Raw genomic sequence first — 24,849 nt, 5'->3', positions numbered from 1 at the left:
GGAAAACCCTATTAGTCTAAAATTTAGGTACTCCTATGGCTCTGAAAAGGAACCACTTTTCTCTGTTATGTAGCTTCCACCGCCTGCTGGTATATATAGAATATAATAAGCAAACTATAAAATACATCCATTTTGCTAGAGAGACTGTCATATCTTAAAATACAGAAGCTTTAGCCTCTCCTGTGGCAAATGGGTAGACAAAACAGCCAAAGAGGAACCTTAGGCTTAATCCTCTCTCTCATCAAATCCTCCATTCTATGGGAAAACAAAAATAATAGATTTGAATTACGACATTTCTGAAGTCATGCCATCAGACTAAAGACCCCTCAATAAACCAAGCATTACCTTTGGAAAAGTATATGAAAATACATCCCCTAAAACATTTGGTGCTTCTTGGCCTTGACAGCACTTGGCCATGGGACCAAGCAGACCAACATTGGCACCACTGTGGAACACTGACAAGTTGATGGACGTGGCACTCAAGATACCTAGCAAGACACTGCTCCGTAGGTGCATTTCCCTTCCTTTCAGATAGATCCAGTTTAGAATACTGTTCTTCTCCATGCTCAAACGTCAGGAAAGACTCCTGTTTCAGTAGGAGTGAAAATTAAGACCAAGGCTCAAGCTGCACCTTGCACTGATGCACAACAGAGAGGAAGGGATGACAGCGCTCTTTCATAAAAAGCAAATCTTGCCCACATTATCAAGAGCACAGTAAAAGAGGGTTAGAGGACTTCTGCCAGCAACCTGGTCATCTACAGGGGCAGAGTACAAAGTTTAGTAGAAGCATGGATCTCTTAAATATCTAGGAATAAACATTTACTCCATTACATGTGTAATCAAAGCTTTGTACAGCAAGACATGATCTGCAGACAAAGCATAGCAGAATACACTGTAGAAAGTGTCCTAACAGGTTTTTAAAATTACCCTGGCAACAAAAAATTCAGAAAGGTTCTTCATACATCTTCCTTGAATTTAGCTTCTGGCATTAGGCTTTCAGCTTTCTTTGACTAGATATATAAAAGACAATCTATTTCAACCTATTTAATCTGGAAAATTGTATAATGGATAGTTATTACCAACCAGCGAAATTAAAACATGCTACAAGACCAAAGGATACAAGCAGAAAACTTCAGGAGAAAAAGATATGGGATGTCAAAGAAACATAGACAAGGGCAACAGGCAAAAGTTTCATTAACAAACAGGTTCCTTATTATACAGTTAATTTAAAATGCAGTTATTCATGCCTTTACACTAAGATTTCATAGAATCACAGAATGCGCTGGGTTGGAAAGGACCTTTAAAGCTCATCCAGTCCAACCCTGCAGTGAGCAGGGACATTGGTACCAGATCAGGTTGCTCAGAGCCCCCGAGCCTGACCTTGAATATCTCCAGGGACAGGGCCTCCACCACCTCTCTGGGCAACCAGTGCCACTGATCTACCACCCTCATGGTGAAGAACTTTTTCCTCGTATCCAGCCTAAATCTGCCCTTTTCTACTTTAAAACCATTACCCCTCATCCTATTGCTACATGCCCTAGTGAACAGCTCTTTCCCAGATTTTTCACAGGTACCTTTCAGGTATTCTTTCTGCACAGTAATTTTGTGTACCACTCCTCATTTCAGCCTGCTCAAACTCTTAGTACACATCTTCATTGGTAGAAAGAGAATGTTTAAATTGACAGAATATTTTTAATAGTATAAAGCAAGTAAAAATTCATTCTCTGGCTAGAAGTCTCATCCAGAACTTTACTAAAGAGAAAAAGTGGTTTCCTTAAGAATTGTAACAATCTGTAAACACAAGGTCTTGTCGCACTTTGCTCATCTAATGCTGGGTTATTTAAAGGCAATTTAAATAGTGAGATCAGGAATGTTTCCTAATTAAGGAAAGGTGTGAAGGTCAAAGATCAGATGCTACATCTCCAAAATCAGGACTGGCTGAGTAAAACCCAGCACAGCCTCTCTTGGATAAAGTCTCTAAAAAAGGGACATTGCTGAAGAGTTATATTGTAGTGATCCTAATTCAGTAGCGTTGCAAAGAGCATTGACAAAACCCAAAACCACCACAGAAATGAAGGTAGTATCTTGAGGCAAGATCCCCACCTGCTCTGTTAAGTGTATTAAAGAGGCAGACTAGCACCACCAAGGAAAAATTGTAAGGTGTAGATGGTGCATATAGATGGCTACTGCACTTTACAGACCGCAAGAGAGAAGAGACCACTGAGACTCACTCACCTACCAAACCCCGCATACCACAGCTGTGCTTGCCCAGCCTCTGGTCCTGCCCTCGATCTTCAGTAGGCTTGGTGGTTTCTTCTACTTACTATCCTTCAACAAAGCATCCCTACAGCCTGTGGCCCTACTGCTAACTTCTTATTTCCAGTAGCAGTGAAGTGATGCGGCCAAGCACACTTTGTGTGTTTCCACATCCCAGATCCTAGGGAAACAGTGGAGAACAACTCCCGGCCCTATGCCCAGCACTTCCTTCTTACTGACTTTCTACACCCCTTACACAAAGCTCAGGTGGGCTGAAAGGGCAACTCTTTTCCTATGTTTGTGAAGAACGTAACTCCTTCCTAAACCATACTTGTCTGAAAACAGACACTAAGGAAAAAAAAACAACAAACAACCAAACACACAACCCCCCCCCGCCTATCAGTCATCTGTTACGATTGAAAGGGGGATTAGCCTCCAGTCAGCAAACATTTCTGCACAGAACAACAGAGGATTTAATTTACTTCCCCAAAACATACCAAGAAACAAGTGCAAAAGTTGCCATGTGCAATAACAGGATTTTATAGCATTAAGGCTGACCAAGAGAGTAGCTTATTAACACAGCTTGTAAGAGTGAAAGTTAGCTTCCTTTGGCGTGATTTCTTTCCCACTGGCTGCTGAGGACACAAAGTACTAAATTAGTGTGTGGCCTCACATAGAGGAGCCATAAGGATACTCCACGCAACAGCAGCTATCCAAAGACACCAGAGGCTGTGTTGCCAGTGTTCAGAGACTGTTCACCCATTTCCTTTCTCCTATAACCTATAGCAAAAAGGATGAGGGTAGCATAGATCAAGTACTACTTGAGGGTTTTCTAAAGTTCAGCAGCCATGAAAACAGCTTTTGCACAGGTAATTTTTTTTTTAAATTGAGAGGTAACAACACATATGAAGCACACATTTCTCTGTGTTCGTCCTTACCACTGTTCAACTAATGTAATAAAAATTTCCACGTCTTCATTTATTCCTTTTTATTTCAGCTATTAGCCACAAGGTATATAAGCTCAATGCTAGATTCACTAACAGCCCATTTCATTCAGTGATGTATCCCAGCTGCACCGTGCACTCCTAAACGAAGTGTGGGCTGCCTTAAGAATTTTGGTCAGGACCCATTTCTAACTTCATTTTGCATATACAATCATGCTCATATGTGGTTTCTTCCTTTTTTCTTCCTCTACCTTTCCCAACAGTAAATTACTTTTAATCTGCATCATCTCTGTGGTCATTAACATGTTTAAATGAACTTCAGAGCAAGAGTAATGGAAACCATACCTGCACAGAGCACAAAAGCTGTTGTTGTTAAGAACTATGCACTGCCTGAGAGCCTCATAAGCTTTAAAATAAGGCTTTATTTGCATGGATTGATTTCACCCTACTGAACAACACAAACATTTTTTTAACCAACGAGTAATTTCTCTAAACAAAGTTTTCTCGTTCTTTTGATTTGTAGGACAAAAGAAAACTGCAAGAAGAAATTACACAGAAACGTCTAAAAGTGGAAGAGGAAAAAATGAAACACCAACACTTAAAGGTAAGTAAAGTGTTGGATTTATGTAACTACAGATAGCCTCAAGTCACTCAGCATGAATAAAGGTCTTGGATTTTGGAATGCAAATTTTCATGCATTTAAGTAGTGCTTTTACTGTCAAATTTTCACAGCTTTTTGGAATCTTGCCAGGACTCCATTTGACTTTAATAAGCATCACTCTTTGAAGAAAAAATTACACTCAGGAGCTAATGTTATTTGATCATTTTCATGGCATAAAATGAGATCATAACCAGGAATAACTCACAGCTGAAAATTAAGCCTCACATTTCAGACTGGGTGTGTTCACTCCTTAATTCCACTACAGCAACCTCACTTGGTACAGGGTGCAGCACAATCACAAGGTCTAATCGTACTATTTTTTCTGCTAAAAAAGCAGCCTGTTTTTATTTGACTATAGCCTTTTTTCAGCTGATTTAATGGCTCCTTGGTAAAATAATGTTGTTTCTTTATACATTTTTAAAAAAGCATAAATGTTGTAAACATTGTCCTGAAATATGGTCTGGTAAATTCAGGATTACAAAGTCCAAATTACTAAGAAACCAAAAGATCCACCTCTGTAGACACTTGAAATTGCAATGATTTCAACCCAAGTCCAGCATTCTTTAAATGTCTACTGCAGTTTGGCAGCACATGTCAGTTAGGGAGATGTGACAAAATCTATGCTTCTAGAAATATGCAAGACTTGGTATTTTACACACCCTTTAATTAAGGGATAAACAGTGGATAAACAGTTTCAAGAAAGATGCTGAATGCAAGACCAGGAGTGTGGCATGTCTCCTTGAGCAAGTGTGGGAGAAGGATATTTAAAACAGACTCCTTTTCAAAACAGACATCTGATCCTGAGTTTCATCCACCCTCTTCTTTTGACAAGCCAAAAAAAAATGAGAAGTTATGATAAAACAGTTCACTGAGCCAGGCAAGCCAATGCAAAACCCACCCATGCTTAGGTTTTATTGGAAGGTAGTGACCGTAAGGACAGGCTTGACCCATTGTGTCATGTCTTGCCTAAAAGAGTGAGGAATAACTTTTCCAGGTCCTGTAAGTAATAAGCAGCAAACATTTGACCTTCTTCCTCCATCTCAGTACACAGTTACATAGAATACTGCAATTTATGTTTCATGTTGCCATGCCTATAAATTCAGAATGACTCTTCTGTCCTTCTTTTAAGAAGGATAGACTGATCTGTTCTAGACAACCAGCTAATCCTCACTAGTGCTGTGTGCAGAAAGTCCTAGGGCAGTTTCCTTACAGATTTAGTACATGCCTTCAGCTAACATTAATAGGTATCACAGAGTTAAAAAGTTAAAAAAACAAAAACCTACCTTGCCCTTATTCTGGAGATGTGTTATGGAATTTTACAGAAGCTAAAACACTCCTGGAAAAATATTACTGAAATGTTCTTCCTTTGGAAGAAGACAGAGGATGTGATTTGTTTGCCTGTTCTATGAAAAATAATCATACAGAAATGTTTTTAAATTAAAATCAGTCATATTGCATATGAGGCAAATCAAGGATCTGTAAAGGAAATTATTCACTTGGCAAGATATATTTAGACATAATATTAGGTATTTGGAGCACCAAAAATGGAGACTACTTTTTCCAACTGAGTACTAACACCGGCACCTAATATTAGATGCAATATTAATATATGAACATCCTGTGCCTGATACCCTGGAAGCCTTGTTCTTTAATGAACATTTACACTTCCAGCTAATACAGCTATTCCAATGGAGTCAAACAACACAAGAATCTAGTGCAGAAAAGGCTTCAAAACAGATGTAGACATCCAAAATACGTAGGCAAGTAAGTTTTATTGAGGGCTCACTTCCCTAGCAAGTCAGGGTGATTTATACTCCTACCAGTTCTGCATGGTGAAATCTAGAGCTCCATGACCTATTCAACATAACTCGCACCTGTCCCTTAGGAAACTATTGCAGGTTAGTAAATCTCACTGTCATATCAATGTTCCTGTTAGGTAGATATCGCTATCCTGTTCCTCATTTTGTCCTTCATTCCTATTTATAACTCTTAGCAACAGGCTTATTAGAAGGTTGTTTTGGTTTGTGGGGTTTGCTTTGGTTTGGCTTCTTAAACTTCCCTTTTGTAAATAGGAATCTGTGCTCCGGCTTCTCAATGACTTTGTGTGCTGTCCCCAAGCTAACTTCTTACTAGAAAGAGACAGATGAGCTATCATAACAGGTCTTAATATTCCTTCTCCAGTAAGGTTCTACTGGATAACTTATTCCCTACATGTGCACCTCTACTACACGCGGTAGAGGACATGCAAGCAAATAGGTACCTTTGTGGACAGGGCTTCATGGAACTGCAAGGAGTAATGGGGGCTGCTAGTGAGGGTACGAGGGAAATGTCATTCTCAAGTAATTCTAGATGTACTCACAACTTGTTCTTCCCCCTACCTTGAATCCTTCTCACTGAGGTAACAAGGGAAATGACCAGACAGAGTTGCTTGAATAGCATAGTCAGCATTGATTTGCATGTACTTTCCAGTTTAGCTTGTTAAATTTTTGGTTTCTGACATGCCCGAACTTCATTAGTGCTACCTTGTAGGTGCTGGTCACACAGCTTCTTGTTCCAAGAGTTAACAGTAATGAACTACATCTTCTGGGAAAACTGAAAATTATTTATGCCTCCCTCAACTTGCCACAAGGTGAACTGCCGTACCACTGGGAGACCAAGACCCACAAACTCAAGATAACTGTGTCTTCCAGGGAAAGATGACAGTGTTAGTCCAGCCTTGTTAAGGATTACAGTGGAGTTAAACCTGGAACACACACAGGACATTATTTACAGAATTTGCAGACTATTGCCACAGTACTCCTGATGTGACCATGAACTTACAAAGGAAAGTGATTGCTTTCCAGCACTCTGGCCATTCCCAGGGTCTTTCCACATCACACTGTATAAGTATCCTTTTCCCTTAACATACTGAGCCTAATGCAAAATGAAAGCACTTTCATATAACTGCTATAACACGTGCACAACCTGGTACTAAACTAGAGATGCTGCACAGTGAAAGGAAGTGGTAGACAGCAGAAAGAACCCAACAGCCCCAAAGCAGCTGCTTCTGCACTGGCTGGTGCCAATGCCTCAGTAGAGCAGTCCTGAAACTGTCTGTTGTTCGATTGCAGTTTCTAAACTATGTAACGTGACATTCTTTCAAAAGTGGGCAATTAAATTAAAAAGATTACGTGACATTTAGCTGGAAGCAGCAGCAAACTATTCTAGGAAAAAGCAAAAATAACACTATTGTGTTACGCCTGTATTTAGGGAGTTTGCTTTCTTGGGCCTTATCCTATATGTATGTGAAGCTTTTGTTTATTTCAATAGGCGTTACTGGTTTCTGAGGTCTACAGTGCCAGCCCTGCTTTAACTCTCACAAGAAATATAGATTTATTTTTGGAGACAGCAGTGCTAAACTAATTTGGCTCCAGCCAGGATTAACATCTCACTTCTCTAGGAGTCTTTTCATCATTAAAATCTAAACTGCTTGATTGAAAAGAAATTAATAACTGTGTTCCCTCCAACTTGAGAAAAGTATTTTGGGGTCAATAAGAGTTGTGCCAACACCAGGCTACCAGATCAGGTAAAACCATTCTATTAAAATTTGCATTTATTTCATTTGACCCTAAGAGACAACTGTCAGGAAGTGCTGCCAAGTGGTCCCACAGCCAGAATCAAGGACAGGAACATCAGTCTTGAGCAGCCCTTGTTTCCCACAGATTTCCTAGGATCCAATGTTGAGAGAGAAAGAAAGAAAGAGAATACTGTCCTGCAGGGCCAAGGCAACTGTAAACATTGCTCGTGTTCTAGCAAAAAAAAAAAATTAAATAGGAGCGCCACAGAGTTCCCAACAACCCTGTTTTAGCCACAGTTTCTATCACATCACATATCCACACAAAAAACAACTTAAAAATTGCATTTAACTGCAGGCAGGTCCTACATGCATCCTTCTCCATCAGTTGAGCCTCAGTAATAACCTCATGTAAAAGTATCCATAAACAGAAAAGTGTAGGAAGCAACAGTTTAAGTGAGTCAACACACAGGATGCAGGCCGGGGTTCAAACAGCCACTGCAAGCAGCATAAAGGTTAATGCAGCCTTCTCATGAGAGCTGGGCACACCTCTGCCTCAAATCAGCAGTACTCAAAATCCAACTTCATCCACATCCTACAAGTAATGAAACTATTTAGGGAAAAATAAATCCTAACATGGAAATCAGACAGCTCAAGGAATCTAAATTACAAGTTGAAAAATCATGGTTAATTAAACTTTTCTTTCCCCCTCACCACTGTTGAAAGGGTTTTTCTAAGCCTTGACTCACTTCTTTCCCAAGGCAGCAACTGGATTTATATTTCTAAGTTAGACTGAAGGTAGCAAAGAAGATTGCAAGAAATTTTGCACTGTTTACAATCTCTAGCCTGTAAATATGAACTTATCTCCATGACGTCTTTTTTTCCCCCATCAGAAACATTTTAAGGAGCTCTGACAACTTCCAGGTGCCACCTTTCATATTGTTAAGCAGATGTAGGAAGCAGTCAGTGTGTACAGCTATATTTTTCAAAATTTGAAAACACAGACAAGAGAGCAAACTCACCTGTACACATGCAATATAACCATTTATAAAATCATTAGTGTAAAGAAATAAATCCACAAGCATTAAACCGGTCAGGACGTAAATACTTAAGCCCTGGATTGCCCCTACAACAGCAGTTCTAAATATGCAGCAGGTCTGCTGAAACATTAGCCAGGCATCAGCAACCCATGCTCCACCTTTCCAGTCCTACTCTCACTCCACACATGCTCACCAGATGAAGTGCAAGTTTACCACCACAAATACCCAAGAGTCTTGCAAACTCCAGAGACAGAATTGCCTCACAACCTTCCTAGAGATCTTTTCCCCCTATACAACCTCATTTACAGAAACTTTTCACCTCTTATACCCACTTCCAATATTTTCGTAATGCCATGACCCCAGAAATCAGGGCTATTAAAATAAAACTATAGCACTTCTGACTGAGGCCTTTCGCACAAGTCTGTAACATGCATGCTTTGATAAAACTGTTTTGCTTTATCACGGACAAACACGCCACTGGATCTACTTACAAATATTAATCTGTTGCAGGTAGCAACTGACATCCTCCACAGATTTGTTGGGCAGAGTAAAAAAAATGGGACATTGTTTTTCCGTAGTTTGGTTTTAAGTCAATCTTAAGACAAATGTTTTTTAGTATTTCTCTTTCAGTGGCACTCACCACTAGCAGGTTGCCTTATGCTCGATACAGCACAAGAATGTGGATCACACCTGTGGCATCAAGACAAATACAGTAAATGACTGAATAGCTTAACTTTAAGAGTACACTTACTTGTCTATGTTTTTCTCCCATCAGAAAAAGGCCTTGCGAGAAAAATGGCTCTTGGATGGCCTTAGTTCTCTCACTCCAAAAGAGCAAGAAGAAATGCAAAAGCAAAATCGGGAAGACCAACAACGGACTCGGGAGCTGGAACAAGAGATTTTCAGGTAGGGTAGTACCCCTGCCTTTCTGTTTGGGTTAAAATGGTGCCTTCTTAATAGTCCTGCCTTATTCTGTAAAATTTGAAGTGTCAGCAATGGCTAAATATATACAATTTGATACACAGAGTAAAGCAATCTTGTTATATTTTCTGGTCAGCTAGAATTAGAGAATACAGAATGCAGACTTCCATACTGTGATTTTTATCAAGCTGCACAATAAATATCTTGCAGAGCATTTGTTTCTCTAATTCCAGATACCCCTTTCATGCTACAATCAACAGATGTAAGCCACAGTATATGTGTTTTTGCTCCAAGATAACAATGGTTGAATCAAAATTTCAAGATAACAGTAAATAGCTTTAAAAGTTTTTCAGTTTTACTAGGTCCTGCACAGCCTTTAATACCCAACTTCCACCATAACACAGCACTTCAGAATAGTACAAGCTGCCTGGCCCCATTAGTATTCCTTGTCTTATTTTCACTTATCCTCCATGCTGCTTTGTCCTCAATTTATTTCCAGAAGCCTGTTATAGAGGCTTATAGCCTATATAGCCTTATATCAAGGCCTTTTCCTACCTTTAATAGAGATGTTCCTACAAATCTCATTGCCTAGTGCCTCCCTACCACATAAGGCTAACATCAAACTGCATAGACAGTCTCACACAAAACTCTTTTATTTACTATGGACACAGTTCTAGGTGCTTATTAACTGCAGATAGGCTTTCCCAAATACCACAGGGCTCTCTGCACAATCAGCTCCTTCCTCAGGACCAAGCATACTGACTGGTACTTCCCATTAGCACCCACAGAAAAGATGAAGTGTTCCTGTTTCATTAGATTCTGGAAAGTTTCATCAACCCTTTTTGAGGCTTCTTCCTCTATTTCAGTTCAATAGCACCTTCCTCCATCCTCTCATCTTACTCCACTGTCCTCCTACACACTTTCTTTTGGCGAAGTTGTCACCAAGATTACCTCCTCCGGTTATCTCCCACCCACTTCCCTCCTTACTCCATCTCCGACATAAACGATATTTCTCTTGGCTGACAGGCAGCAGCTTAATGCCCATTTGTCCTATAATTACGCTGACTTTTTGCTTGAAAGCACTTTTCTCAACAGAATAGCTTTCACACACCTCTCTGGAATTCTTTGTTGCAGTAGTAGGAGGTAGACAGTGTGCTCTGAAAACATCCCAACAGGTCGTGATTATGAAGATATGCTGCAAGAGGGGTCTCTACAGCAGTCTCAACCAGGAAACAGAGCCACGCGGGGAAGGACTGGCTCAGGAGCAACAGGGAAGCTGCACTGAGCAAGTAACTCCTCACCAGCCCAAAGTTCAGCTCTCTCCCAAGCATTGGGAGGACAGACTAGATTTTCAAAGTCCTGTTCACTTCGAGCAAGAGCTGGAGACTTAGGAGACATCTCCTTTATGCCCCAAGAATTTGGCGAAGGGAGATCTTTAAAACTACTTTGTTTAAGTCTAAGAACCAAGTAAAAAAACTGGATTTGGTGTGTGGCTATGTTTGCAGAAGGATGCTTTTATTCTTCTGACATAACCTACATCTACTACGTTTCCAGTTCATTTGATGACACCCAAGTAGAGAACAAGCAATGTTATTATAGTAAAGATCTGTGAATATCTATGCCACTAAAAAGTAAAGCTACTGGACTCCTGACATACTGACTGCCTCAAAAAGAGTGAAATATTTTATGAAGGGAGTATACAGTATCTCCAGCATTTAAATCCAGTCTATCACCTCAAAACACACCTTTAGGGTTGTCTGCACCCAAGTCATTGTAACTGAGCTGTCTCACAGCAACACTAGCAGCAGGTCCCTCCTGTCCTATCCCTAGGAAGACCTGGAATGCAGGATTAGGATTTTAAAACCTTCCTAAAACACTAGTTCAGAGATTTCAGCAAATAGGGCTGATTATTCACATATGTAATGTCATTTCCATGTCTCACAGAACCCTGGGTTTGTAGCTACAGTTGTTGAGTCTTTTGATACTGTTTCTGTAGTTATTGCCCTGAATTTGTCGTCAGCTCGGCGGTCTTAATTTTTATTTCCTCAGAGATCAAAACTAACACATACAGTGAGCTTTACTTCTCTGAATACAGTCATATAAATCTTTTTTTTTTAAGCATTACTAGAATTTATTGCTATTACAAATAACAAAACACTAATCCAACTGGAGCTTCAAACCTGAAAAACCCCTTTAGTTCGTGTAGGTAAATTAGCATCACAGAGGAATATTCCCTCTGCTTTAATTATAGGTTGGATCCAAAAGTTGGCAATGGTTTATAAATTCTAAAGTTTATTTGAATTTGGAGCTTCCAGGTCTTTTAAAAGATTCCCATAGTCATTTACAGGAAGATTTCTAAATGCATTTGTGCTTTAAGGAAGGAGAAATGAAAGTGACAAACCCATCATTTGTCCCAAACTGATTTCTTAAATGACAACACGGATCCTGGAGTAACATCTCAGCCCTTCTCTATTTTTTCATAATTACAAGGACATGGAATGGGAAGACTGCACATTCAGTACTGCAGCACATGACCAAGAGCACACATTACACAAAAAAGGCAGAGGTTCTTCATCCTCAGCTCATACACTTGATGTATGCCTGAGCCTATAACAGCCTAAATGTAGAAACATGACTGTCATCCTACCACTAGATTTTTTGCCAGAGACCTGGTTAACATTCAGCATGTACAAAAAAATCCATTCTAGAATTCCCTTCCCCTATAGGTGGGATGCAGGGATGACAGGTTTGTTTTGCTGTGGTGGTTTGGGGTTTTTTTTAGATTGCTTTTTTGGTGGTGGTGGTGGTAGTGGTTTTGGTCTTTGTGGGTTTGGGTTTTTTTTTTGTTTGATTGGGGTTTTTTAATACTAGTTTCTATTTGTATGTCTGCATTTAGGAGAAATACATTAGGTATGATTTCTTTTCCTACATAGTTCCAGTTTCAGTTAATTACAAGCACATTTTTACATCTAGATGGCTGATATTCTGACCATTAACCAGCAATTTAAATGCTGATGAAAATGAAATTAAGTTTACTTGCAACTGCAAGTACTACACTGGAAAAAGCTGCAGTAAATGTTTGGTTGTAGTTGCTGGCCTTTCTCCACTTATTCAAAATATTACTCTTTCTTCCAGAATATAAGGCTATTTGTTTTACTATATTAGCTTAACAGAACCTGTGTATGGTTTCTCTTTTACTTTTATATATGCTGCTTTTTCATGGCAATTGATTTTTTTTTTAATGGAAAACTAAGTATTTCCATAGCCATTTGTTGTTAGTACCAGTGTTACCAACTAACTTTTTCTGCCTGTGTCCTTCTCTGAGGAAGCTCCACCAAATTGCTTCCTCCTTAAATGATTCCTAGTTCTTGATGTACATCCAAAATACTTCAGATTTATTTGTAGTGAAGTGAATCACACAAATCATATCATCATAAAATGAAATTAACTGAAAGAAAGTATAACACAAAATGACACACTGTCTTCACTCTTAAAGTAACAACTTCACAGGTATAACGCATCCTAGAAATGAAAGTCAGTACAGAAACGCTCCCAGTTACGTTCCTGAGCCATGCTGAATTAAAAGGACTTCATTCACCATTGCTGAAGTTCTAAAGACAGTTTAGAGGTTTGTAAGGCCTTGATATCAAATGTATTTTCATTACTGATATACTTACTCTCACAACCAAACAATCCACACACCTTAGAGTCTTTGGCAGCATTTATCTTTACAGTACAGAGGACTCAGACAAGGACATTTAATTTTACAGATTGAGAATGTAGGCAGAAGAACACACCTGGAGTCATATGGGAACTTCCCTCTGAACTAGGAATTTAAGCAGGTTTATTCATATCAAGCATCTTTTGCTGTCAAATACGCTTCCTACCACTCCTCAATAGCTGTCTGGCAAAGGCCTCTACCAAAACATCCATGCTGCCTTCCAGATATCATTACGTTTTCTTTAGACATACCCAGCCCAGTTTCAAAAGAAGGCAGCAACAATACAGAAACCTAGTAATACAGAGTTCAGTCTGAACAAAGTCCACTAAAACACATAAGATATGCGCCATACAGTCCTTGCACAGTGCTTCTGTTATGCCATAGACAGCATCCAAGCTAACAAAAGCTTGCTTTACTGCATATATGTGAAGTCATACCTTTAACCTGCCCTGTAAATCAAAGTTTGCTAAACTGATCATGTAGAAACACATCATGCAGTAGCAGTAAAATACATTATTGAGCAACTCATTAGAATTCTTTCTTCTGGACATCTGATTATTAAACTTCACTTGATTCAGACAGATTATGTCCACTCTGCTGATTATTCTGCTTCAGTTTTATCATCACTTTAAAAAGTCTGAATCACTTTAAAAGACTTTTTGAATACCCTTAGACCAGTCTTTGTTTCTTTCTGCTGAGAAGACAACCACAATCATAGGCAGATTATTTCCAGTAGTGGCATGGGCCTCTCCATCACCCTCCTAAATGGGACCTCTGTTTTGAAATATTCATCACCCAAGTAAAGAATGGAGCTTGTGTATGCCTGGTAAATTGGTTCAGATTTGAGCTTTTTTTTTTTTATAAAAGAGAGAGTTCCTTCTTTGTATCAACAACAAAACAGTGAATACCAAGTGGCCTGAACCACCTTGCAAACAAATAGCCAAACACTCTGTTTGCAGACAAAACGGCACTTACATTATCTGTCCTATTCACCCTCTTTACATGTTAGAAGTTACAGTGAGCCAAGTGAGCATGTCCTTGGTCAGTCAGAGTATAAGTTGAATGAAGAATTAGGAGTCCCATTTTCTTATTTAATTTTCAGCAAATAGCGCTCATTCTTGAAGGAATTAGTTGCTAAACAACATACTTAAAAATGCACAAACATCACAGTTAACTAAGGTCTATTCAATGTTTTGTAATGTGATCCATGAAGGCAAGCTAAGGCGAGATGGACTCCAGAGCAGCTGAAGCATTTGACTCACCTCAAAACATGTGAGGACTTGCTAAACTGCCTTTTCCTCTCAGTCCGGTATTCCCTGGGGTGGTATCCTCCTATCTGCTTTTCATTCTTAAACCATTTACTTTTCTTCTGGGGTGGCAGTGGTGCCAATCCCAGCAGATTAACTGGTGGCCAGCAGCAGTCAGGTATACTCTATAGAATTTCTTAATTCAGCTACTACTTTGGCAGAGAAACCTCCAATTTAGTACGTCAGCTTCTGAGGTTTCTTTTTTTATCCACACCTCCATACTACTTATTTTCCCCTCTCAGATAATGAACACTACTCAAGGAGAGAATGGCAGCTCTCCAAAGGATTGATTTAATGCAGCAGCTATGTCACACTTCCATTTCTCTACCAAACAGCAGCACAATCAAAAGACAGTTTCCTGTAAGTGCTAGTGTAGCTGCTAGACGCTTTCAAGGCAAATGCAAACTGTGATGTAACTTCGCTAAAGTATCATTGATATAGAAGTTTCTAATGACTTAAACACAACAGAAAGATTTTGGCCTAACTTTACAACTGCATGAAATCAAAAAGACTTTGAATTCTTCTAACTACACAAACTGCATCTTTTAAAATTTCCCTTCAACGAATTCCAGTGTGCACACTCACAACATCCTCTGAAAATGAACCATAAAATCTATATCCATAAGTATGAGTGAAAAAGAGATACTTAAGGTCTAAATGCAATTCCCATTACATGGGTATGACAATTTTTCCCTAACTCCATTGAGCACTGATCTGTCCTCATAATTACCATATGAAGTAGGTGTTGGTATGGGTGTGAGAGCATATATAAACTTACATAATACTTTTGTAGATTTCCCAGATAACCATATGGGATTTAAAATTCATTGAAGCTGTGTTTTCTCTTTCTCTCTCTCTCCCCATCTTTTTTTTTCCCCTCAGTACCCTTCCAGGATTTTTCCTCCTTTTCTTCTACCTGTTCCTAGGAGTGTTGAGAGTCCAGACTAAAATTAACTTATAGTAAAGACTAATGATTCTTCAATTAATTGTGCTTCTGTGAGCTTTTAATTATTAATTTTTCATATTCTGATAATATTGCAATTGAGTCTCACATAAAATTACAACATTTTAATATATTAAATACTATTCTGTAAGAAGTCCAGAAATATGGCACATGGTCAACGCATTACTTTCTTTTATAGCCCTCCAAGAATATTCATCACCCTCATAATAACATTTTTAAATTTTAGCCCTATAATCAGTACCTTTGAGCAGGTTCCTAAGGGCATCTTACAGAGTTCAGATACAAAGTGTTATCTACTTTTAAATATTTTTTTCAGCTTTTACTTTCAACCTGAGTGCATTATTCTTCACATCTCAGTTCTGAGATCTGCAAAACCTTTGTGTTTCAAAGAAGAGGATATTCTCACTAACAGATAAAAGTCCACATAGTATCCCATTATTGTAGCTCTACAAATCTGAGTTTAAATAGGGCAAGAGCCACACTCCTCAAGCAGTCACACAGGAGATAAATAATGTTTCTCTGCCAGCCTGCATTCAATTTTCCTGGTCTGCTTACTTTAGAGAGATGACACATTTCTATTATTAATGTTGACTTTGGTACAATATTGTGGATCCTAGCACATACTAAAGAATAAGTCAAAACATAAACCAACCAATTTTTCTATCAGGGTTATAGGCCATCATTACTCTATTTGTAAATCTGGCACAGATCATCTACTTATAACTCTGTTTTGACTGATATCAGCAACCAGTGATATCAGTTGTATCTGCTTAAATCTACAGTCATCAATTTCTGACACAGATTCAAAAACACTTGAAGATATATTGCACTCAGATGTGGAAGGTTTTTATTTTTTATTTTCTTTTTTTCTTTGAAGTTAAAAGAAACTTCCAAAAACAATCCCTAAAAGAAAAGGCAGATGAACCAGAAGACTGAAGCTATATGACACTCACCTACAGCATGAAGGATCCAGTTCAAGTCCCAGTTGACACTCAAACCTAGACTTGACTCTAGATCTTCATGTAAAAGTGACTTCTCAAGTACCAGACTAATAAGGCAAATTTGTACCTAAAACTCAACAAATATGCACTTATGTATAAAGGACCATCTTGACTAGAAAGAGGGAAAAAATAGGACAAGACACCTGCTTAAGTCGTCAAAGAATTTGAGATACTTTACCTTAGAGGTGTGCTTTAACCAGGCATAACTTTCTCCCACCTCACACACGTAAAGATTAGGTATTTTATGCTGGATCTTTCTGTCTAGAAGTGTTTCATCAAACATCCATAGCACTAAGAAAATTTAAAAAAATTCTAATTAGAAAAAAACCTCAAAGATTGTACTCAGCTTTAACATGCAAGGAACCACATAACATAGATTTAACATACAACAAAAAGGGGAGGGAAAGGGAACTGTGACCCCTTTTAAGTAATGTGCAAACCTACAGTAGAAACCCAAAAGAAATTTTGACTGCTGAGCTTCAATCTTCCTTTTACATAATGATAAAGGGTTTTAAGAAAATCGTTAACCCATCAGTCAAGTCTTAACTGGCAAGGTACTTCTGGTTTGCACTGCTAAAATCTGACAGATAACTCAATTGCTTAATATCCTGCTGTCTTAGAGGATATTCAAATTTAGTGTATTTGGTATTCAAGAGTTAGGCTTGTAGTCCTGTAAAACAAAGCTCTCACTGACTAGACTTGGGTACAATCAAGGCTCCTCCTCTAATAAATTGACACGTAACAATTGTTTCTTAGTGTTGGAAATCTCACCTAATTGCAATCTTAGAAAGTGTTTGCTATTAGCACCTCATGCAACATGTATCACACCTATGTGAACTACTCAGTTTTCTCTTGCAAATTTATTGGTAATACTTGTGAGAATATCACTTGAGCAAACACTGCTGTGTATCTTACACGACTGCTGTTCTGCTTTCCAGAAACAAGATTTCTGCACTTTTCCCAGAGAATTAACTACACAAAATGCAGATTAGTAACCAAGAAGAACAAATGTATGTCTGTAAAAGCCTTAGTACACGGTCCCAAAGAGAAGCCCTTAAAATTTACAGTATTTTTAAGTCTGTAGCTCCACAAGATCAGTTTGAGTCTATCAGGAATCCTACAGTAACACCCACCCCACATCAGCAGTATCTTGCATTTTTAATCAAGATTTCTCCCCCGTCCCAAAGAACCAAGCTTCAGGCTGTCAGTCAAGCACTGTTACACCCGTTTTACCAAAGCAAAGAATTCGGAACCCACTTTCACACATGCAAGACCATAGAGAAATGTTGTGGAGCTGAACACACACACACACCCCACTCCCCTGCTTCAGAAAGCCCCTTCATCATCCTGGGCATTTGTAAATTCTTCATTCTCAGTCCCACTGTCTGGAAAACAACAAAGCTTCAGACTTTATTCTCTTGAGCATTATCCCACTATGTAGGTTGCTTAGTTTTTCAAGATTCACAAAATTATGAAGATATCACTTCATAAAAGTAGCCTGCAAAGCACATTGCTACTATGATTTCTAGCTGTATTAATTTTCACATTAGAAAATTAGTTAAGAACAGTTTTATCTACAAAAAGTACCTGCAAATACCATTATTATTTTATCCCAAAAGAGTGATACCTGTTCTACTCCTCACAATTTAATTTCCATTGATAGAGGTGGTTCTTCTGGAATTTTAGCTTCATGTTATAGACTAGAACTTTCCTCCATGGAGGATCCACACGAATACAGTTTGGCTACATATATTAAAATATAGCATATGGTGTGATATATTATAGCCCTTTAAGTACTACTAGGTACAAGAACATTCTTCTTTCTAACAACAAAAGAATTTGCTTCTTTTCATCATGTGTACAAGTACACATACAAAATTCAGACACAAAGTCATAACCCTGGTGTCTTTATACTAGACTTCTACATCTTAATTACAAGGGAGTAATCACATTTCTTGAGACAATGTAGGAGAGAAAATTTGCTTAGAAATGAGGAAATGCTGTGGGGACCTATATTGACCTATACTCCTTATCTGTTCTCTCCTGAAACACAAGTTAATTCCAGCCACTCTTTTCAAAGTGGGCTCAGAAGGAATCTGTGGCAGGGGTGTGTGTGTTGTATAGATATATATATATATATATAATTTTTTTTAATAAGAATACTATTTCACAGTATTTCCCGATGCATGTGAAATTATAAGCTGATCTCATATTAGAGCAAAATTTGTCAGGGTAAGTAGAACCAGCACTACTAATGTCCATATTCACAATATATTGAATCAGCAATGTTGTTCTTTGACTGGTATTAAATCAAAAGAAATTGTGATTGCAGACTGGAGAAGGAAATTGAGGCTCTGGAAAGAGAAGAAATGGAAGTCTCTGCTAAGGAAGCGGCAATTTTAAAGAAACTTAAGGCTGTTGAGAAAACAACAGAAGATATAATAAAGGTTAGTGCCAAGTTACTCCAGAAGTGGAACTCATTACTCATTCATCATCATAACTGGGGAAAAGGGAACTAGCTGGGTCCCGTAAGTGGTCACGAGGTTTTGTCTAAAGTGGCAGCAGTTCAAACACAAGAGGGGTCAAGATGTTATAATGCTCAAGTGCCAAAATGTCTCCCTTTGCTTGTTTATGGGAGTGGGGGAGCAATTCCTATCATTACTCATCTATAGCATGTCTCAAAAAATATCACTGCCACTGACACCAACCAGCAACTTTGCATCTTGGGCAGAGGCAGGCATAACAGGTACAGAGCTGGTAAGCAGGCTGATGTATTCATACTCTTTCAGGTGCTGTGCCCAGCCAAACTGCATCGTGTTTTCTCTCAAGTCCCTTAGAGAGGTTATAGCAAAAGATGACTTAATACAACCAGTCATTAGCCTTTGTCAGAGAGTCATTTGGATATTTGAAAACCATATTAAACCGTTTCAAAAAGTATAGTGGTTAAACTAAACTTCAGTTCTCCAGTTTCTTACACACACACACACACACACACACACACACACACACACACACACTTCTCTTGAGACATGCAGGGAGGTAAACACAACTGGAAAGCCAAAGTAGAGCCTTTTAAAAATCTTTGAAGCCAACCAGCTTGGGCCACAATGTGAGGCTGTGTCATTGATTAACACTTTGTAACGTCCTGTCCTTCCCTGGGTGACTTCAAATCACATTGGCAAAAAAGACCAGGAAACTGTCACTTTCTTCCTTGCCATGCTCCAACTGAGCAGGTTCCACTTTTAGTTCCTTCTCAGTATGAAGAAAAAGTTTAAAAAGTGTCAGGTAAAGCAAAGCACTGTCTAGTTAACATCTTAAAACTGACTACTCACATATATTGTTAATGGTTCTCTTTCCTAGTCTGTGAAGACTGAAAAAGCAGGAGTTGAAAAAGGTATGTTTAGTAAAAAAAATAAAATAAATTAAAAGTTCTTGTATAAGTCAGTAAAAACATGCTAAACACATCGTGGATCTTCTTTATTCAGAGGCAGCAGACTACATATATGCCAGCATACCCGACCTTCCCAAGTATTTCAGGCCTTCTGCACTGAAAAGTACAGCACACGCTGCCACCGATGATGAAGAAAAGAGAAAAGGTACTGCTCATTAGTAACTCCAAAGGGTGTCAATATGTGCAAAGACTTCCTATAAATTTGATCTAATACACTTTAAAGGAAGGATAAGCATTACAGATACGGGATAATTTTCTCATTTAAGCTATGTTATGTTAACAGTGAGGTAATCCAAACAGAGGTGAGACACTGGTGTAAGGCATGTGCCACTGAGAGTAAGGATCAAGTGCATTCAACATTGACACATCTTTCCAGCGCTTCATTTCTCTACCTGGCGTAACTTTAAGTAGTTCCTTCTTTCATATCATAAATTGCACATTTTGTATCTGCCCTTACACCTATTGGGCAGCCAGCAGTAGCCTGGCTGTTTCCCAACTCCTCCTAACCTTTCTGAGTGCCCACCACTGTAGCACATTGAGCTCTGCTACATTAGGGACCAAGGTCAGACCTGGCTTTCTCAGTCAATCACATAATAAAAACTGACTCCTCAACAGCTTATTTTTCCTCACAAAATTAGATCCAAATGAAAATATTTTCCACTTCCAATTTTAGCAGGATAGAAGGCAGCATTCAAGATGAGAATCCAATATATTGGTTATGTATGTCATAATTCCACATATTTGATAATTCATTTTGACAGTCATTCTCTATCACTATCAGAATTCTTTAATATTTCTTGCAGCTGCTGCATTATCAGTTTAAGCATTTGTTTCTTTTAACAGCATTGTTTGCCATGGAAATTAAAGTTGAAAAAGACATGAAGACAGGAGAAAACACAGTTTTATCAACCATACCTCTTCCCTCAAAGGAGTTCAAAGAGACAGGAATTAAAGTCTATGATGACGGCAGGAAGTCAGTCTATGCAGTGTCCTCAAATGGCAGCACAACAGAAAATGGGATGGATGAACTGGCTCCTGTTGAGGTGGAGGACTTGCTACGGCAGGCAACTGAAAAAAATTCCCAGTCTCCAACAGAGTATCATGAGCCTGTGTTCTCAAACAAATTTTGCAGGCCTGTTACTCCCCAGAAAGACAAATTAGTCCCTGGACCAAAACTGGAAGACACTCAGAGAAGAGAAACGAATGGATTTAGCAATCATCAGACAGAATTCTCCTCCAAACCAGAGCCCTTTATGCAGCAACATAAACAGAATGGCCTTGATCTTCCGAAGGTAGTACAGCCAAAGTCTCCTTCTCCAGTGCTTTCCCATTCAGAGAAGACAGCGCACACTAATCCTCAAAACAGGATGATACAGAATGAAGAAAGAAGAGCTGCACATGAGGAAATACAACCTTACCAGAATACAAGAGAAAGACAGAATGAGACAAGGGTTTTAAGTCCCTGCCATCCTAATGAAACGTCCCCTGCACCTCAAGGTGAGGAAGACGTTCAGTACAGTGTTGTCCAAGCTGTACCATGTTACGTGGATGACTCTGAACCAGTGACAATGATTTTCATGGGTTATCAGCGCATTGATGATGACGACGATGATGCAGAAGCAGACCAAAAGCTGTCACGATACGATGGTGTTATCCGTGCAGAATTAGTTATCATTGATGATGATGAAGATGACAGCAACTCTGAGAAACCAGCATATCATCCCATAGGCCACTATAGTCAGGTTTATCAGCCACCGAGCAGGAAAATCACAGAAGTCCCACAGACGAACCCTGTGAGCAGTCTGGGCCCGAGCCTGAACAAGGTACCCCACAAGAATTCCATCTCTCTGCAAGAACAAGAGGAACACTTAAGCTCACCGACACACCGTGCTCCTCTTCACAGCCAGGTATCTGGAGATGGTACCGAAGATCCCTCACTAACAGGTAACAGAAAAGGAAAATCACGTCACTGCTGTTCTCTCATGTAGCAAACTCATACTACTCTTACCTGCTAGCAACTGTGTCACTTTACTATTTGGATTGTTTCATGGACTAATACGCAATTACTAATCATTTCTTTGCTCTTGTTTGTTAACAAATGCCAATCTGCATTTTGATACTGTTGAATCATTTCGCCTTTAGCAATGCACTAGTTGCCATATCAAAATTTGGAAGAAAAACTCTCTCAGAAAAGCCATTTCTGTAACCTTCAAAGATTAAAAGTAATTCTCTTTTTCAAATTACAATTATAAGTTTCATTAATGCTACCTCAATTAGCAGAATTAGTTTTCATTTCTGCTAGGTAACTAACAGCATTGCTTCTTAACACTGTCTCCGCACTGGAATGTTTTTGTGCCTGTCTGCATTCTAACTACTTCCTAGATAACCCAAATTGCTCCTTAAATCAGGAAGACTGTTTAATAACCAGCTTTACTTGGCATTTTTCTGGTATCAGCATTGCCAACCTTGCCTTGACAATGTTTATGCAAATGTTAACATTTCTCTGTTAACCCAAGTTAGATATTTTTATAGCCTCTGAAAGACAATGAAACAGTTTTCATCACTACGTGTGGTTAGTCCTTAGTTAGTTTTTTATCACTTTTTCTATTCTATTAATACTTAAGGTGTTTATTTCTTACTATAAAGTTTTCTAATAAAAGGTTGAAAGAACAATAGCAAGGATCTTCCCAAAACATGGAAAGCTCTTTATGAGTATGTTGCACTGTAATGCATACAGTTAAACTGCATTTCAGTATACTTGCAGAGCAGCAGATTTCAGACAGTAGTCACACTCCACTTCAAGGAAAGAACACTGTGCTTGAATTACAGGAAGACCAGAGGCCTTGATCTTACTTTCTCTCCCCGCTCCTCTTTCAGAATATATTTTGAATACTTTTGCAATTTGGCAGCAAAAGTGTAAACTTGGGCCCTGCCTAAAGCTGCATTGGCCCAGCATTTCTTTACAAGTAAAGCCAGGAGAGAGGGTGGTCATTGGAGCCAAAAGGAGCTTCAAGTATTTTCGCATCAGTATGCACCAATTGGGAAGCACTGTTCAGTCAGTAATGCCCTCGGTTTGTAGGAGTATCAACCTCATTCAGTCATGCATGCAACAGCCTGAAATATTCTGGCAGTGTTGCTCGACCTTTCTGATCAAAGAGGCCACTGTACTTTTCTGTCACTTGAGAGGACCTTTGCTTCTCTCAAGCACCAATCCTGCTGTCTGGGCACTTCCTTGTGTCCTCCAGGACCAAAGGCTGCTGCCAACAGCTCTTACTCCAGCAACTGAAAGCAGAATTAGCTGTTACAGGCAAAATAAACCACTCCAGCAACTGCTCTAGACTATTATATTTTCGGGATGTTTCCTCGATTCCTCATAACGTATGTATAGGCGTATAATGGAGATGCAACACTCGCCTACCAGCCGGTTGCTACTGAAACAATTCATTCATCCTATAGCCCACTGCATGGGTGCTCCTGAGCAGATCCTGGGAAAGAGGTTTCCAAGAAGTAACTATGAGTTGGCAGTACCATTCGAGTATGCCACATAGAGGCCATGAGATGTTAGCTGAGCACAGTAACAATCTTTATTTTTCTCTCTTGAAAGAACTGCCTGAAACTTTTTCATTTTTCCCTGCTACTCAGACACTCTCCAAACAATTTGGGTTCTCTCTTCCTTGAGGTTAGTAAAAAACAAAGCACTGACATACAGGGAAGGAGGATAAGCATAAGTCTAGCAAAGACATTTCAGAATCTGTTCTGTTAATCTGTATTTGGTCTTTGCCATTTACTTATAAGTATTCTACCTAGGAGAAAATAACTAATTAGGAAAAAAACCTGGTAAAATTAAATGAAAAGCAGTCTGGCAACTGCCTCAAAAATACACCCCAACAGTCAGCACTGCCTCCAAGTGAGTGTCTTAAGAGCCCAGTAGAATTTGGAACTAAGCCATGCTACTCTTTACACCTCCACCTATTTATTGCCACTCCCCAGGACATTTTGATCAGTGGAAAATGCCAGGAAGTGACTCAATTTTTCCCAAGCAGTCCCATAATCCTACTGTGACTTCTAAAAAGGAAACAAAACCAGGAAAGCCTCTTAAATCTGAAACAATACATTACACAGAGCTGTTTCTTAGGGAAATAAACTGTTTTCAAAGCAGCCACTGATGCCCAGCCTAGCAGGTTCACCCTAAACACCACCAGTGAAGAGAGTAGAGTCAAAATTAGTTTTGGTACCTCATCGTTAATAATAAAACAACAAAACATACAACAGAAAAAAATAATCCCCTCTGAAACTAAGGCTTTGGGAGGCAATTGCAGAATTTGAACATTAAACTAACACTGAGGACTCTGAATGAGAAGCAAGGAAACAGAGGACAAGGGAAATGGTAACAATCTTGCTTTGGGAAAAAAAATTACTCTTCAGAGCAAGTTACTGAAAAAGTTAATGATGACCAAGGACAACTAGGAGGTAGAGAAATTGCTCTATGGGCCAATATATAGAGAAAAATAGCAGATTAAATTAGGAGGTTTCAGCATTTGCCCAAACCAACAGAAATGTAGAGCACACCTCTTTCCATATGGGAGCAATTTTCCTTTCCCCATGAGTTGGTGAGGGACCAATCTATCAAAGACTGTGCCCTCAGAAAAACCATACAGAGAGAAGGATGACAATTAGGACAACGGTGTTTGGCATTATTAGAGCTTATTTTCCTCTTTAAATTTCAGTCAAATGAATTAGCGTGCAAATGTTCTGAAGATTCAATACTCATTAGGTAAATTAAAATACCTTGGGGGGAACAAAGGCTAGTAACAGCGGAATTAATAAGGAAAGGAAAATCTGAAGCTGAATAGGCAGTAAAACCTACTGACAGTGCGGAACAGGCTCTCATCAGACACGAAGGTCCAAGGCTTTCAACAGGTAGCAAGTCTAGATGACCTTTGTATTTTTTTTCCTTTACAATGGGAAGCTGAGCAATCTTCAAAAAACACAATGGAGACTTAGGTCCTTTTACTTTGCAAAAAAAAAAA

General features: G+C 39.0%; 1 protein-coding gene across 1 annotated transcript in view; it reads left to right on the top strand.

Annotated features, from left to right (window-relative positions):
- Positions 1 to 24,849, top strand: part of PALMD (palmdelphin) — a 28,298-nt gene that overhangs the window by 2,213 nt on the left and 1,236 nt on the right. The window contains exons 2-7 of the mRNA XM_010179917.1: positions 3,724 to 3,804; positions 9,230 to 9,360; positions 18,701 to 18,815; positions 19,729 to 19,762; positions 19,854 to 19,964; positions 20,663 to 21,763. Coding sequence (XP_010178219.1) covers positions 3,724 to 3,804; positions 9,230 to 9,360; positions 18,701 to 18,815; positions 19,729 to 19,762; positions 19,854 to 19,964; positions 20,663 to 21,763 — 1,573 coding nt within the window. The remainder of the gene's footprint in view (positions 1 to 3,723; positions 3,805 to 9,229; positions 9,361 to 18,700; positions 18,816 to 19,728; positions 19,763 to 19,853; positions 19,965 to 20,662; positions 21,764 to 24,849) is intronic.

Source organism: Mesitornis unicolor, unplaced genomic scaffold, assembly GCF_000695765.1.
Source record: "Mesitornis unicolor isolate BGI_N332 unplaced genomic scaffold, ASM69576v1 scaffold5442, whole genome shotgun sequence".
NCBI lineage: Eukaryota > Metazoa > Chordata > Aves > Mesitornithiformes > Mesitornithidae > Mesitornis > Mesitornis unicolor.
Note: the sequence above shows the minus strand (reverse complement) of the source record. Positions and strands in the feature narration are given on the sequence as shown.